The sequence below is a fragment of the Hyla sarda genome, unplaced genomic scaffold (assembly GCF_029499605.1).
Source record: "Hyla sarda isolate aHylSar1 unplaced genomic scaffold, aHylSar1.hap1 scaffold_1059, whole genome shotgun sequence".
Lineage (NCBI taxonomy): Eukaryota > Metazoa > Chordata > Amphibia > Anura > Hylidae > Hyla > Hyla sarda.
This window is the reverse complement of record NW_026607678.1, coordinates 4,132-25,000: the sequence shown is the minus strand read 5'-3', so window position 1 is coordinate 25,000 and position 20,869 is coordinate 4,132. Positions and strand designations below refer to the sequence as shown.

The window sequence follows — 20,869 nt, the reverse complement described above, 5'->3', positions numbered from 1 at the left end:
TATATGAGGACGGGATATGACAGCAATATATGAGGACGGGATATGATAACAATATATGAGGACGGGATATGACAGCAATATATGAGGACGGGATATGATAATATATAAGGACGGGATATGATAATATATGAGGACGGGATATGATAATATATGAGGACGGGATATGATAATATATAAGGACGGGATATGATAATATATGAGGACGGGATATGATAATATATGAGGACGGGATATGATAACAATATATGAGGACGGGATATGATAACAATATATGAGGACGGGATATGAGGACGGGATATGATAACAATATATGAGGACGGGATATGAGGACGGGATGTGGGGTTGGGATATGACAGCAATATATGAGGACGGGATATGACAGCAATATATGAGGACGGGATATGACAGCAATATATGAGGACGGGATATGAGGACGGGATATGACAGCAATATATGAGGACGGGATATGAGGACGGGATATGAGAGCAATATATGAGGACGGGATATGAGAGCAATATATGAGGACGGGATATGATAATATATGAGGACGGGATATGACAACAATATATGAGGACGGGATATGATAATATATAAGGACGGGATATGATAATATATGAGGACAATATATGAGGACGGGATATGATAATATATGAGGACGGGATATGAGGACGGGATATGATAACAATATATGAGGACGGGATATGATAACAATATATGAGGACGGGATATGACAGCAATATATGAGGACGGGATATGATAACAATATATGAGGACGGGATATGATAATATATGAGGACGGGATATGATAATATATGAGGACGGGATATGACAGCAATATATGAGGACGGGATATGATAACAATATATGAGGACGGGATATGACAGCAATATATGAGGACGGGATATGATAACAATATATGAGGACGGGATATGATAATATATGAGGACGGGATATGATAATATATAAGGACGGGATATGATAATATATGAGGACGGGATATGATAATATATGAGGACGGGATATGATAATATATAAGGACGGGATATGATAATATATGAGGACGGGATATGATAATATATGAGGACGGGATATGATAACAATATATGAGGACGGGATATGATAACAATATATGAGGACGGGATATGAGGACGGGATATGATAACAATATATGAGGACGGGATATGAGGACGGGATGTGGGGTTGGGATATGACAGCAATATATGAGGACGGGATATGATAATATATGAGGACGGGATATGATAATATATAAGGACGGGATATGATAATATATGAGGACGGGATATGATAATATATGAGGACGGGATATGATAATATATGAGGACGGGATATGATAATATATGAGGACGGGATATGATAATATATGAGGACGGGATATGATAACAATATATGAGGACGGGATATGATAACAATATATGAGGACGGGATATGATAACAATATATGAGGACGGGATATGATAATATATGAGGACGGGATATGATAATATATGAGGACGGGATATGATAATATATAAGGACGGGATATGATAACAATATATGAGGACGGGATATGATAATATATGAGGACGGGATATGATAATATATGAGGACGGGATATGATAACAATATATGAGGACGGGATATGATAACAATATATGAGGACGGGATATGATAACAATATATGAGGACGGGATATGATAATATATGAGGACGGGATATGAGAACAATATATGAGGACGGGATATGAGAACAATATATGAGGACGGGATATGATAATATATGAGGACGGGATATGATAACAATATATGAGGACGGGATATGATAATATATAAGGACGGGATATGATAATATATAAGGACGGGATATGATAATATATGAGGACGGGATATGATAATATATGAGGACGGGATATGATAATATATGAGGACGGGATATGATAACAATATATGAGGACAGGATATGATAACAATATATGAGGACGGGATATGATAATATATGAGGACGGGATATGATAATATATGAGGACGGGATATGATAATATATGAGGACGGGATATGATAACAATATATGAGGACAGGATATGATAACAATATATGAGGACGGGATATGATAATATATGAGGACGGGATATGATAATATATGAGGACGGGATATGATAACAATATATGAGGACGGGATATGATAATATATGAGGACGGGATATGATAATATATGAGGACGGGATATGATAACAATATATGAGGACGGGATATGATAACAATATATGAGGACGGGATATGATAACAATATATGAGGACGGGATATGATAACAATATATGAGGACGGGATATGATAACAATATATGAGGACGGGATATGATAATATATAAGGACGGGATATGATAATATATGAGGACGGGATATGATAATATATGAGGACGGGATATGATAATATATGAGGACGGGATATGATAACAATATATGAGGACGGGATATGATAACAATATATGAGGACGGGATATGATAACAATATATGAGGACGGGATATGATAATATATAAGGACGGGATATGATAATATATAAGGACGGGATATGATAATAATATATGAGGACGGGATATGATAATATATGAGGACGGGATATGATAATATATGAGGACGGGATATGATAATAATATATGAGGACGGGATATGATAACAATATATGAGGACGGGATATGATAACAATATATGAGGACGGGATATGATAATATATGAGGACGGGATATGATAATATATGAGGACGGGATATGATAATACATGAGGACGGGATATGATAATACATGAGGACGGGATATGATAACAATATATGAGGACGGGATATGATAACAATATATGAGGACGGGATATGATAATATATGAGGACGGGATATGATAATATATGAGGACGGGATATGATAATATATGAGGACGGGATATGATAATACATGAGGACGGGATATGATAATAATATATGAGGACGGGATATGATAATAATATATGAGGACGGGATATGATAATAATATAAGGACGGGATATGATAATATATGAGGACGGGATATGATAATATATGAGGACGGGATATGACAACAATATATGAGGACGGGATATGATAACAATATATGAGGACGGGATATGATAACAATATATGAGGACGGGATATGATAACAATATATGAGGACGGGATATGATAACAATATATGAGGACGGGATATGATAACAATATATGAGGACGGGATATGATAATATATGAGGACGGGATATGATAATATATGAGGACGGGATATGATAATATATGAGGACGGGATATGATAATATATGAGGACGGGATATGATAACAATATATGAGGACGGGATATGATAATAATATATGAGGACGGGATATGATAATATATGAGGACGGGATATGATAACAATATATGAGGACGGGATATGATAACAATATATGAGGACGGGATATGATAACAATATATGAGGACGGGATATGATAATAATATATGAGGACGGGATATGATAATAATATATGAGGACGGGATATGATAATAATATATGAGGACGGGATATGATAATATATGAGGACGGGATATGATAACAATATATGAGGACGGGATATGATAACAATATATGAGGACGGGATATGATAATATATGAGGACGGGATATGATAATATATGAGGACGGGATATGATAACAATATATGAGGACGGGATATGATAACAATATATGAGGACGGGATATGATAACAATATATGAGGACGGGATATGATAATAATATATGAGGACGGGATATGATAATAATATATGAGGACGGGATATGAGAACAATATATGAGGACGGGATATGATAACAATATATGAGGACGGGATATGACAATATATGAGGACGGGATATGATAACAATATATGAGGACGGGATATGATAATATATGAGGACGGGATATGATAACATATGAGGACGGGATATGATAATATATGAGGACGGGATATGATAACAATATATGAGGACGGGATATGATAACAATATATGAGGACGGGATATGATAACAATATATGAGGACGGGATATGATAACAATATATGAGGACGGGATATGATAACAATATATGAGGACGGGATATGATAACAATATATGAGGACGGGATATGATAACAATATATGAGGACGGGATATGATAACAATATATGAGGACGGGATATGATAACAATATATGAGGACGGGATATGATAACAATATATGAGGACGAGATATGACAACAATATATGAGGACGGGATATGATAATATATGAGGACGGGATATGATAATATATGAGGACGGGATATGATAACAATATATGAGGACGGGATATGATAATATATGAGGACGGGATATGATAATAATATATGAGGACGGGATATGATAACAATATATGAGGACGGGATATGATAACAATATATGAGGACGGGATATGATAACAATATATGAGGACGGGATATGATAACAATATATGAGGACGGGATATGATAACAATATATGAGGACGGGATATGATAATATATGAGGACGGGATATGATAACAATATATGAGGACGGGATATGATAACAATATATGAGGACGAGATATGACAACAATATATGAGGACGGGATATGATAATATATGAGGACGGGATATGATAATATATGAGGACGGGATATGATAATATATGAGGACGGGATATGATAACAATATATGAGGACGGGATATGACAACAATATATGGGGACGGGATATGATAATAATATATGGGGACGGGATATGATAATATATGAGGACGGGATATGATAATATATGAGGACGGGATATGAGAACAATATATGAGGACGGGATATGATAACAATATATGAGGACGGGATATGATAACAATATATGAGGACGGGATATGACAACAATATATGAGGACGGGATATGATAACAATATATGAGGACGGGATATGATAACAATATATGAGGACGGGATATGATAATATATGAGGACGGGATATGATAATATATGAGGACGGGATATGATAACAATATATGAGGACGGGATATGATAATATATGAGGACGGGATATGATAATATATGAGGACGGGATATGATAATATATGAGGACGGGATATGACAACAATATATGAGGACGGGATATGATAACAATATATGAGGACGGGATATGATAACAATATATGAGGACGGGATATGATAACAATATATGAGGACGGGATATGATAATATATGAGGACGGGATATGATAATAATATATGAGGACGGGATATGAGAACAATATATGAGGACGGGATATGATAATATATGAGGACGGGATATGATAATAATATATGAGGACGGGATATGAGAACAATATATGAGGACGGGATATGAGAACAATATATGAGGACGGGATATGATAATATATGAGGACGGGATATGATAACAATATATGAGGACGGGATATGACAATATATGAGGACGGGATATGATAATATATGAGGACGGGATATGATAATATAGGAGGTTGGGATATGATAACAATATATGAGGACGGGATATGATAATATATGAGGACGGGATATGATAACAATATATGAGGACGGGATATGATAATATATGAGGACGGGATATGATAATATATGAGGACGGGATATGATAATATATGAGGACGGGATATGATAACAATATATGAGGACGGGATATGATAATATATGAGGACGGGATATGATAATATATGAGGACGGGATATGATAATATATGAGGACGGGATATGATAACAATATATCAGGACGGGATATGACAACAATATATGAGGACGGGATATGATAATATATGAGGACGGGATATGATAACATATGAGGACGGGATATGATAACAATATATGAGGACGGGATATGATAATATATGAGGACGGGATATGATAACAATATATGAGGACGGGATATGATAATAATATATGAGGACGGGATATGATAATAATATATGAGGACGGGATATGATAATAATATATGAGGACGGGATATGATAACAATATATGAGGACGGGATATGATAATATATGAGGACGGGATATGATAACAATATATGAGGACGGGATATGATAACAATATATGAGGACGGGATATGACAACAATATATGAGGACGGGATATGATAACAATATATGAGGACGGGATATGATAACAATATATGAGGACGGGATATGACAACAATATATGAGGACGGGATATGACAACAATATATGAGGACGGGATATGATAACAATATATGAGGACGGGATATGATAATATATGAGGACGGGATATGATAATATATGAGGACGGGATATGATAATATATGAGGACGGGATATGATAATATATGAGGACGGGATATGATAATATATGAGGACGGGATATGATAACAATATATGAGGACGGGATATGATAACAATATATGAGGACGGGATATGATAATATATGAGGACGGGATATGATAACAATATATGAGGACGGGATATGATAACAATATATGAGGACGGGATATGATAACAATATATGAGGACGGGATATGATAATATATGAGGACGGGATATGATAACAATATATGAGGACGGGATATGATAACAATATATGAGGACGGGATATGATAATATATGAGGACGGGATATGATAACAATATATGAGGACGGGATATGATAATATATGAGGACGGGATATGATAATATATAAGGACGGGATATGATAACAATATATGAGGACGGGATATGATAACAATATATGAGGACGGGATATGATAACAATATATGAGGACGGGATATGATAACAATATATGAGGACGGGATATGATAACAATATATGAGGACGGGATATGATAACAATATATGAGGACGGGATATGATAATATATGAGGACGGGATATGATAATATATGAGGACGGGATATGATAATAATATATGAGGACGGGATATGATAACAATATATGAGGACGGGATATGATAATATATGAGGACGGGATATGATAATATATGAGGACGGGATATGATAACAATATATGAGGACGGGATATGATAACAATATATGAGGACGGGATATGATAATATATGAGGACGGGATATGATAACAATATATGAGGACGGGATATGATAACAATATATGAGGACGGGATATGATAATATATGAGGACAGGATATGATAACAATATATGAGGACGGGATATGATAATAATATATGAGGACGGGATATGATAACAATATATGGGGTCGGGATATGATAACAATATATGGGGTCGGGATATGATAACAATATATGGGGTCGGGATATGATAACAATATATGACAACAATATATGAGGACGGGATATGATAATATATGAGGACGGGATATGATAACAATATATGAGGACGGGATATGATAATATATGAGGACGGGATATGATAACAATATATGAGGACGGGATATGATAATATATGAGGACGGGATATGATAATATATGAGGACGGGATATGATAATATATGAGGACGGGATATGATAATATATGAGGACGGGATATGATAATATATGAGGACGGGATATGATAACAATATATGAGGACGGGATATGATAACAATATATGAGGACGGGATATGATAACAATATATGAGGACGGGATATGATAACAATATATGAGGACGGGATATGATAACAATATATGAGGACGGGATATGATAACAATATATGAGGACGGGATATGATAACAATATATGAGGACGGGATATGATAATATATGAGGACGGGATATGATAACAATATATGAGGACGGGATATGATAATATATGAGGACGGGATATGATAATATATGAGGACGGGATATGATAACAATATATGAGGACGGGATATGATAACAATATATGAGGACGGGATATGATAACAATATATGAGGACGGGATATGATAATATATGAGGACGGGATATGATAATATATGAGGACGGGATATGATAATATATGAGGACGGGATATGATAACAATATATGAGGACGGGATATGATAATATATGAGGACGGGATATGATAACAATATATGAGGACGGGATATGACAACAATATATGAGGACGGGATATGACAACAATATATGAGGACGGGATATGACAACAATATATGAGGACGGGATATGACAACAATATATGAGGACGGGATATGATAATATATGAGGACGGGATATGATAACAATATATGAGGACGGGATATGACAACAATATATGAGGACGGGATATGATAATAATATATGAGGACGGGATATGATAATATATGAGGACGGGATATGACAACAATATATGAGGACGGGATATGACAACAATATATGAGGACGGGATATGATAATATATGAGGACGGGATATGATAATATATGAGGACGGGATATGATAACAATATATGAGGACGGGATATGATAATATATGAGGACGGGATATGACAACAATATATGAGGACGGGATATGACAACAATATATGAGGACGGGATATGATAACAATATATGAGGACGGGATATGATAACAATATATGAGGACGGGATATGATAACAATATATGAGGACGGGATATGATAACAATATATGAGGACGGGATATGATAATATATGAGGACGGGATATGATAACAATATATGAGGACGGGATATGATAACAATATATGAGGACGGGATATGATAATATATGAGGACGGGATATGATAACAATATATGAGGACGGGATATGATAATATATGAGGACGGGATATGATAACAATATATGAGGACGGGATATGATAATATATGAGGACGGGATATGATAACAATATATGAGGACGGGATATGATAACAATATATGAGGACGGGATATGATAACAATATATGAGGACGGGATATGATAACAATATATGAGGACGGGATATGATAACAATATATGAGGACGGGATATGATAATATATGAGGACGGGATATGATAATATATAAGGACGGGATATGATAATATATGAGGACGGGATATGACAACAATATATGAGGACGGGATATGATAACAATATATGAGGACGGGATATGATAATATATAAGGACGGGATATGATAATATATGAGGACGGGATATGACAACAATATATGAGGACGGGATATGATAATATATAAGGACGGGATATGATAATATATGAGGACGGGATATGACAACAATATATGAGGACGGGATATGATAATATATAAGGACGGGATATGATAATATATGAGGACGGGATATGATAACAATATATGAGGACGGGATATGATAATATATGAGGACGGGATATGACAACAATATATGAGGACGGGATATGATAATATATAAGGACGGGATATGATAATATATGAGGACGGGATATGATAATATATGAGGACGGGATATGATAACAATATATGAGGACGGGATATGATAACAATATATGAGGACGGGATATGATAACAATATATGAGGACGGGATATGAGAACAATATATGAGGACAGGATATGATAATATATGAGGACGGGATATGATAACAATATATGAGGACGGGATATGATAATATATGAGGACGGGATATGACAACAATATATGAGGACGGGATATGATAATATATGAGGACGGGATATGACAACAATATATGAGGACGGGATATGATAACAATATATGAGGACGGGATATGATAACAATATATGAGGACGGGATATGATAACAATATATGAGGACGGGATATGAGGTTGGGATATGGGGTCGGGATATGAGAACAATATATGAGGACTGGATAGGAGGTCGGGATAGGAGGTTGGGATATGGGGTCGGGATATGAAGTCATAAGTTTCCTCCTTTGTTGATTTTCCTCCACAACAAGGATTAGGAAGGAAAAACCGGGCAACGCCGGGTACTCAGCTAGTGCAGGATAAAAGAGATTTTGCTTAATACTGTGGAGATAGACAGATGGAAAAAGCTTTAAAAGAGTCTGACAATAAAGTGACTGGTCCCCTTTAAGATCTGTGGTATCAGTGGGGGGGGGGGGGTTTGAAATCGCGGTGCCCCCTGTTTTGACACACTGACACGATCCTTCAGGTGCCGTACACCAGGACAGGGGTTTTGTTTCTCGCTGTGTTGTCTGTGGTGACGTAAGAGACGAGTGCGGGGGCGTCCGGAGAAGTCACCGAGCCGAGGAGAGGAATCCCCAGACGTGACTCAATGATTGGGAAATCCACATCAGAGCATCACCCCCCACCGACAGGGGTCAGAGGTTATAGAAAGGGAGATCACCTATACTGTCATCCATCTATCTCTCTCATACCTACCTACCTCATATCTATCTCATATCTACCTACCTATCTCATATCTACCTATCTCATATATATTTCATATCTATCTATCTATCTACCTCATATCTATCTGTCTATCTACCTCATATCTACCTATCTCATATCTGTCTATCTCATATCTATCTATCTCATATCTATCTATTTAATACATATCTCTCATATCTATCTATCTCATATCTATCTATCTCATATCTACCTATCTCATATATATTTCATATCTATCTATCTCATATATATCTCATATCTGTCTATCTCATATCTATCTCATATCTATCTGTCTCATATCTATCTGTCTCATATCTACCTATCTCATATCTACCTATCTCATATATATTTCATATCTATCCATCTCATATATATCTCATATCTGTCTATCTCATATCTATCTATCTATCTATCTATCTCATATCTATCTGTCTCATATCTATCTGTCTCATATCTATCTGTCTCATATCTATCTATCTCATATCTATCTCATATCTATCTATCTCATATATATTTCATATCTATCTACCTCATATCTATCTCATATCTATCTACCTCATATCTATCTCATATCTATCTACCTCATAGCTACCTATCTCATATATATCTCATATCTGTCTATCTCATATCTATCTATCTCATATCTACCTATCTCATATATATTTCATATCTATCTATCTATCTACCTCATATCTATCTCATATCTATCTACCTATCTCATATCTATCTGTCTATCTACCTCATATCTACCTATCTCATATCTATCTATCTCATATCTACCTATCTCATATATATTTCATATCTATCTATCTACCTCATATCTATCTATCTATTTATCTCATCTCTCTCTCCTTTCTATCTATCTCATATCTATCTATCTATCTCATATCTATCTGTCTATCTATCTCATATCTATCTATCTATCTCATATGTATCTCATATCTATCTATCTCATATCTATCTATCTATCTCATATGTATCTCATATCTATCTATCTCATATCTATCTATCTATATCTATCTCATATCTATCTATCTGCAATTAAACCAGATTTTAAAGGAATCATTTATCTATGTGTCCCACTACTTCCGGCATGTGCTGGACCGGTGACGATACATAGACGATATATTCCTGATTTGGACAGGTAATTAGACCCATTTCCAGGACTTCCTTGCATTCCTGAATCTAGTTAATCTGTAATTCAGTTCCATTTCATATAGTCACACGAATCGGATCCTTTTCTCGATACCCTTGTTATGGTTGATTATGGCGACATCACTGATTTATTTGTGACATACCACTAAACACAGTTGCGGTCTGTGGATAATAGCCCTCATTCGATGGTTAAATCCCTCCCCCCCAGCCATATAAGCTCCCCACATCATCAGCCTGGAAGAGCAAGTGGATTCCGCATTAGATAAGAAAGTCTCCAACTTTACCAAAAAGAACCTTCTCAGAAACCGAGCTCAGCGCAGAACGACAGAAGTCCATGCTATAGACCACCAGACATGAACTCGCCCCCAGTTAACAGTCGTCCTCCTCTAGCGGGGTCTACACATAAGTATCTACCTATAACAATAAGTCGGGAGCCATTCGTCGTATCATCACAAAACACCAACATTTACCTTTAATATCATATAAGAGACAAATGAGTCAAGACGGATGATTCCTGAACGTTTCAAACCAAGGTTCATATCCCTGTAGAAACATCTCCCACATGAATAAAGGCCGTACGTTCCGTCACCACAATACGGTGCGGCACAGATGTTATCTTGTCTGCACTTATGTCCCTGTTCACATCTGTACGTTGGGGAGACAACTCTTCAGGACCAGCTTCAATCTACAGTCATACAACCGGTGTCAAAACATTTGGTGAAAGCGGGCCATGCCGACAGGTGCCCCCGACTAAACCCCATTCACCTTCTTGGTGTCCCTGCCCGGTCTGGCAGTCAGGGCCCAGATCAATCACTGAGGTCACATATAACTATGGCCGCCAATCAATGTTATTGTGTTAGATTGTATTGTTGTAGCCCCCAGTCAAGATCCTGCCATGCACTGACTTTACCCATAATGCACCATAATGTTCTATCCGGAGCCTTATTATAATATTACAGAACTAGACGGTGACAGGCGGAATCCACATGGACTAATACTTTACAAAATTATAACATTACAAGATTCCTATTCTGTTCATTATATCATTTATATTCATTATATTATATTTATATTCATTATATTATATTTATATTCTATGCATTATATGATATTTATATTCATTATATTATATTCTATTCATTATATTATATTCATATTATATTCATTATATTATATCATTTATATTTATATTCATTATATTATATTTATATTCTATTCATTATATTATATTTATATTCATTATATTATATTTATATTCATTATATTATATTATATTCATTATATTATATCATTTATATTTATATTCATTATATTATATTTATATTCTATTCATTATATTATATTTATATTCATTATATTATATTTATATTCTATGCATTATATGATATTTATATTCATTATATTATATTCTATTCATTATATTATATTCATATTATATTCATTATATTATATCATTTATATTCATATTCATTATATTATATTTATATTCTATTCATTATATTATATTTATATTCATTATATTATATTATATTCATTATATTATATCATTTATATTTATATTCATTATATTATATTTATATTCTATTCATTATATTATATTTATATTCATTATATTATATTTATATTCTATTCATTATATTATATTTATATTCATTATATTATATCATTTATATTTATATTCATTATATTATATTTATATTCTATTCATTATATTATATTTATATTCATTATATTATATTTATATTCTATTCATTATATTATATTTATATTCATTATATTATATTATATTCATTATATTATATTTATATTCTATTCTTTATATTCTATTCATTATATTATATTCATATTATATTCATTATATTATATTTATATTCTATTCTTTATATTCTATTCATTATATTATATTCATATTATATTCATTATATTATATCATTTATATTCATTATATTTATATTCTATTCATTATATTATATTCATTATATTATATTTATATTCATTATATTATAACATTAATATTTATATTGATATTTTTATATTCTATTCTTTATATTATTACATTTATATTCATATATTATATTTATATTCTATTCACTATATTATAATATTCATATTTATATTCATTACATTATATTTAAGTTCTCTTCATTATAATATAACATATTTATATTCATTATATTCTAGTCATTATGATATATATTCTCTTTTTATTAATCTTTTATTTATATTCTATGCATTATATGATATTTATATTCTCTATTCATTATACTATATTGATGTTTTATTAATTCATTATATTGATATTATATTTTTACTATTCATTACATTTCTTATAACTTTTTTCTACCAATTTTACAATCATCACAGAACACTTAAATGGGCACTGTCACCAACTTTTTTGTTGTTGATATGTTGTAGTACTTATGTACTACAACATATCTCTAATATAGTTTCATTATTGTTTTTTTTATTAATATGGTGTAATTTACGTTTGAAAACCGGCCACTAGGGGTCTCCCTCCTAGTGGCCGGCTGCAGCCTGGCGTGACGTCACGGCTGAGAAAGGACTGATGCGGCCGGGCATCGGTCCTTTTCATTCAGCCTGCGCTCGCTCCCTGCCTGTCAATCAGACAGTCAGGGAGCGAGCGCTGAGAGCGCATTGGCTCCCTGGCCTCACACACCGGCCCCGCCTTCCGGCATACACCGCTGCTGCTGCCTCAGGAAGGACTCAGCACAGCACTTGGGTATGTCTGCTTGGGGTGGGGGGGTTTGCATAGTGCCGCGGTCATAACAAATTTATTGCTGTCAGTGGGACGGGCGGGGGTTAGCACCGCGGCCACAGTGCTATGCAAAAACAAGTGTAATGCTTTCACCGGAGCGGGTGGGGGTTAGCGCCGCATGTATTTCTTTCAGCGGGGGGGGGGGGGGGGTATGGGGGTTGCCTCCAGTTGTTTCACCACTACAAATCCCAGCATGCCCTGACAGCCGATAGATGTCAGGGCAAGCTGGAATTGTAGTGGTAAAACAGCTGGAGGCACCCTGTATAGGTGAACTAAGGGCGGAAGTGCCGTCCCCAGCAGGCATCAGTGACGTGGTGCCTGCTGGGGAAGTCAGCCTGGTAAGTGAGCACACTACCAGGCAGACAAAAAGGTATTACTAAAATAGTAAAAAAAAAAAAAACATTTAAGGCAGGGGGGGGGGGGGGTAGGAAAAGATGGGCAATAGGCAGGGAAAGAATAACAAAAAAAAGGATGGTGGGAGGAGCTACCCTTTAAAGATATTCTTATCAATATGAAGATTTGTCATTGTGATAAATATTGCCCCTGTCTGAGGTGAATGGTACTTACCTCTAGAGGCGGAGGCAGGAGGAGAACTCATGGCCTCCCTGGGCGTCCTGTCCATGCGGCTCCAGCGTCTATATATGAATGATACAGACAGTTACCGGCTCAGTCTCTAATAAAAAGAGGAAATTACTGGTCCCCTCCCCCGAGAGGAGGAATCGGAAGGAACTAAAGAGAAAATGCAGACGAGATGAAGCGATAACAACGTTGTAGATACAAAGGAAAAGGCGAGGAAAGTCACCAAGTGGAAGAAGAAAAAACCTGAAGTGGTTAAAATGTGCCATGAGCAACATGACGGCGTAATCTACCGCAAGAACCCCGCGGTACATCACCGAAGATATAATATAGAATACGCACAGAACATCTAACATATAATACACAATACAATACATCACCTAATATTCAATACATCACCTAATATATAATATACAATACATCACCTAATATATAATATACAATACATCACCTAATATATAATACATCACCTAATATATAATATACAATACATCACCTAATATATAATATACAATACATCACCTAATATATAATACATCACCGAAGATATAATATACAATACATCACCTAATATATAATATACAATACATCACCTAATATACAATACATCACCTAATATATAATACATCACCTAATATATAATACATCACCTAATATATAATACATCACCGAAGATATAATATACAATACATCACCTAATATACAATATATCACCTAATATATAATATACAATATATCACCTAATATATAATATACAATACATCACCTAATATACAATACATCACCTAATATATAATATACAATACATCACCTAATATATAATATACAATACATCACCTAATATACAATACATCACCTAATATATAATACATCACCTAATATATAATATACAATACATCACATAATATACAATACATCACCTAATATATAATATACAATACATCACCTAATATATAATATACAATACATCACCTAATATATAATATACAATATATCACCTAATATATACAATATATCACCTAATATATAATATATAATACATCACCTAATATATAATATACAATATATCACCTAATATATAATATACAATACATCACCTAATATACAATACATCACCTAATATATAATATACAATACATCACCTAATATATAATATACAATACATCACCTAATATACAATACATCACCTAATATATAATACATCACCTAATAATATACAATACATCACCTAATATATAATATACAATACATCACCTAATATATAATATACAATACATCACCTAATATATAATATACAATACATCACCTAATATATAATACATCACCTAATATACAATACAATACATCACCTAATATATAATACATCACCTAATATATAATATACAATACATCACCTAATATATAATATACAATACATCACCTAATATATAATATACAATACATCACCTAATATATAATATACAATACATCACCTAATATATAATACATCACCTAATATATAATATACAATACATCACCTAATATATAATATACAATACATCAACTAATATATAATATACAATACATCACCTAATATATAATATACAATACATCACCTAATATATAATATACAATACATCAACTAATATATAATATACAATACATCACCTAATATATAATATACAATACATCACCTAATATATAATATACAATACATCACCTAATATATAATACATCACCTAATATATAATATACAATACATCACCTAATATATAATATGCAATACATCACCTAATATATAATATACAATACATCACCTAATATATAATATACAATACATCACCTAATATATAATATACAATACATCACCTAATATATAATATACAATACATCACCTAATATATAATATGCAATACATCACCTAATATACAATACAATACATCACCTAATATATAATACATCACCTAATATATAATATACAATACATCACCTAATATATAATATACAATACATCACCTAATATACAATATATAATACATCACCTAACATATAATATACAATACATCACCTAATATATAATATACAATACATCACCTAATATATAATACATCACCTAATACACAATACATCACCTAATATACAATACATCACCTAATATACAATACATCACCTAATATATAATATACAATACATCACCTAATATATAATATACAATACATCACCTAATATATAATACATCACCTAATATATAATATACAATACATCACCTAATATACAATACAATACATCACCTAATATATAATATACAATACATCACCTAATATATAATATACAATACATCACCTAATATATAATATACAATACATCACCTAATATATAATATACAATACATCACCTAATATATAATACATCACCTAATATACAATACAATACATCACCTAATATATAATACATCACCTAATATATAATATACAATACATCACCTAATATATAATACATCACCTAATATATAATACATCACCAAAGATATAATATACAATACATCACCTAATATATAATATACAATACATCACCTAATATAAAATATACAATACATCACCTAATATAAAATATACAATACATCACCTAATATATAATATACAATACATCACCTAATATAAAATATACAATACATCACATAATATATAATACATCACCAAAGATATAATATACAATAAATCACCTAATATATAATATACAATACATCACCTAATATATAATATACAATACATCACCTAATATATAATATACAATACATCACCTAATATACAATATACAATACATCACCTAATATATAATATACAATACATCACCTAATATATAATATACAATACATCACCTAATATATAATATACAATACATCACCTAATATACAATACATCACCTAATATATAATATACAATACATCACCTAATATATAATATACAATACATCACCTAATATACAATACATCACCTAATATATAATACATCACCTAATATATAATATACAATACATCACCTAATATATAATATATAATACATCACCTAATATATAATATACAATACATCACCTAATATATAATATACAATACATCACCTAATATATAATATGCAATACATCACCTAATATATAATATACAATACATCACCTAATATATAATATACAATACATCACCTAATATATAATATGCAATACATCACCTAATATACAATACAATACATCACCTAATATATAATACATCACCTAATATATAATATACAATACATCACCTAATATATAATATACAATACATCACCTAATATACAATATATAATACATCACCTAACATATAATATACAATACATCACCTAATATATAATATACAATACATCACCTAATATATAATATACAATATATCACCTAATATATAATATACAATACATTACCTAATATATAATGTACAATACATCACCTAATATATAATATACAATACATTACCTAATATATAATGTACATTACATCACCTAATATATAATATACAATACATCACCTAATATATAATATACAATACATTACCTAATATATAATGTACATTACATCACCTAATATATAATATACAATACATCACCTAATATATAATATACAATATATCACCTAATATATAATGTACATTACATCACCTAATATATAATATACAATACATTACCTAATATATAATGTACATTACATCACCTAATATATAATATACAATACATCACCTAATACACAATACATCACCTAATATATAATACATCACCTAATATAAAATATACAATACATCACATAATATACAATATACAATACATCACCTGATATATAATATACAATACATCACCTAATATATAATATACAATACATCACCTAATATATAATACATCACCTAATATATAATATACAATACATCACCTAATATATAATATACAATACATCACCTAATATATAATATACAATACATCACCTAATATATAATACATCACCTAATATATAATATACAATACATCACCTAATATATAATATACAATACATCACCTAATATATAATACATCACCTAATATATAATATACAATACATCACCTAATATATAATACATCACCTAATACACAATACATCACCTAATATACAATGCATCACCTAATATATAATATACAATATATCACCTAATATATAATATACAATACATCACCTAATATATAATATACAATACATCACCTAATATATAATATGCAATACATCACCTAATACACAATACATCACCTAATATACAATACATCATCTAATATATAATATACAATAAATCACCTAATATATAATATACAATACATCACCTAATATATAATATACAATACATCACCTAATATACAATACATAATCTAATATACAATAAATCACCTAATATATAATATACAATACATCACCTAATATATAATACATCACCTAATATATAATATACAATACATCACCTAATATATAATACATCACCTAATACACAATACATCACCTAATATACAATGCATCACCTAATATATAATATACAATATATCACCTAATATATAATATACAATACATCACCTAATATATAATATGCAATACATCACCTAATACACAATACATCACCTAATATACAATACATCATCTAATATATAATATACAATAAATCACCTAATATACAATACAATACATCACCTAATATATAATATACAATACATCACCTAATATACAATACATCACCTAACATATAATATACAATACATCACCTAACATATAATATACAATACATCACCTAATATATAATATACAATACATCACCTAATATATAATATACAATACATCACCTAATATATAATATACAATACATCACCTAATATATAATATACAATACATCACCTAATATATAATATACAATACATCACCTAATATATAATATACAATACATCACCTAATATATAATATACAATACATCACCTAATATATAATATACAATACATCACCTAATATATAATGTACATTACATCACCTAATATATAATATACAATACATCACCTAATATATAATATACAATACATCACCTAATATACAATATATAATACATCACCTAACATATAATATACAATACATCACCTAATATATAATACATCACCTAATATATAATATACAATATATCACCTAATATATAATATACAATACATCACCTAATATATAATATACAATACATCACCTAATATATAATACATCACCTAATATATAATATACAATATATCACCTAATATATAATACATCACCTAATATATAATATACAATACATCACCTAATATATAATATACAATACATCACCTAATATATAATATACAATACATCACCTAATATATAATATACAATACATCACCTAATATACAATATATAATACATCACCTAATATATAATACATCACCTAATATATAATATACAATACATCACCTAATATATAATATACAATATATCACCTAATATATAATATACAATACATCACCTAATATATAATATACAATACATCACCTAATATATAATGTATATTACCTCATCTATAATAACCTATAATATATGATAAATGTATTCAATCCGGCAACAAGAATAATAATACTATAATACTGCTCCTATATACAAGAATATATCTACTATAATACTGCCTCCTATATACAAGAATATAACTACTATAATACTGCTCCTATATACAAGAATATATCTACTATAATACTGCCCCTATATACAAGAATATAACTACTATAATACTGCCTCCTATATACAAGAATATAACTACTATAATACTGCCTCCTATATACAAGAATATAACTACTATAATACTGCTCCTATATACAAGAATATAACTACTATAATACTGCTCCTATATACAAGAATATAACTACTATAATACTGCCTCCTATATACAAGAATATAACTACTATAATACTGCTCCTATATACAAGAATATAACTACTATAATACTGCTCCTATATACAAGAATATAACTACTATAATACTGCCTCCTATATACAAGAATATAACTACTATAATACTGCCTCCTATATACAAGAATATAACTACTATAATACTGCTCCTAT

The 20,869-nt window shown here is 31.1% G+C and overlaps 1 protein-coding gene across 1 annotated transcript in view; it reads right to left on the bottom strand.

Annotated features, from left to right (window-relative positions):
• The window catches only part of NFKBID (NFKB inhibitor delta), a 37,317-nt gene extending 22,516 nt beyond the window's left edge, over window positions 1-14,801 (bottom strand). The window contains exon 1 of the mRNA XM_056551476.1: window positions 14,748-14,801. Coding sequence (XP_056407451.1) covers window positions 14,748-14,778 — 31 coding nt within the window. The 5' untranslated portion in view covers window positions 14,779-14,801. The remainder of the gene's footprint in view (window positions 1-14,747) is intronic.
• Between the last annotated feature and the right edge of the window lie 6,068 nt (window positions 14,802-20,869).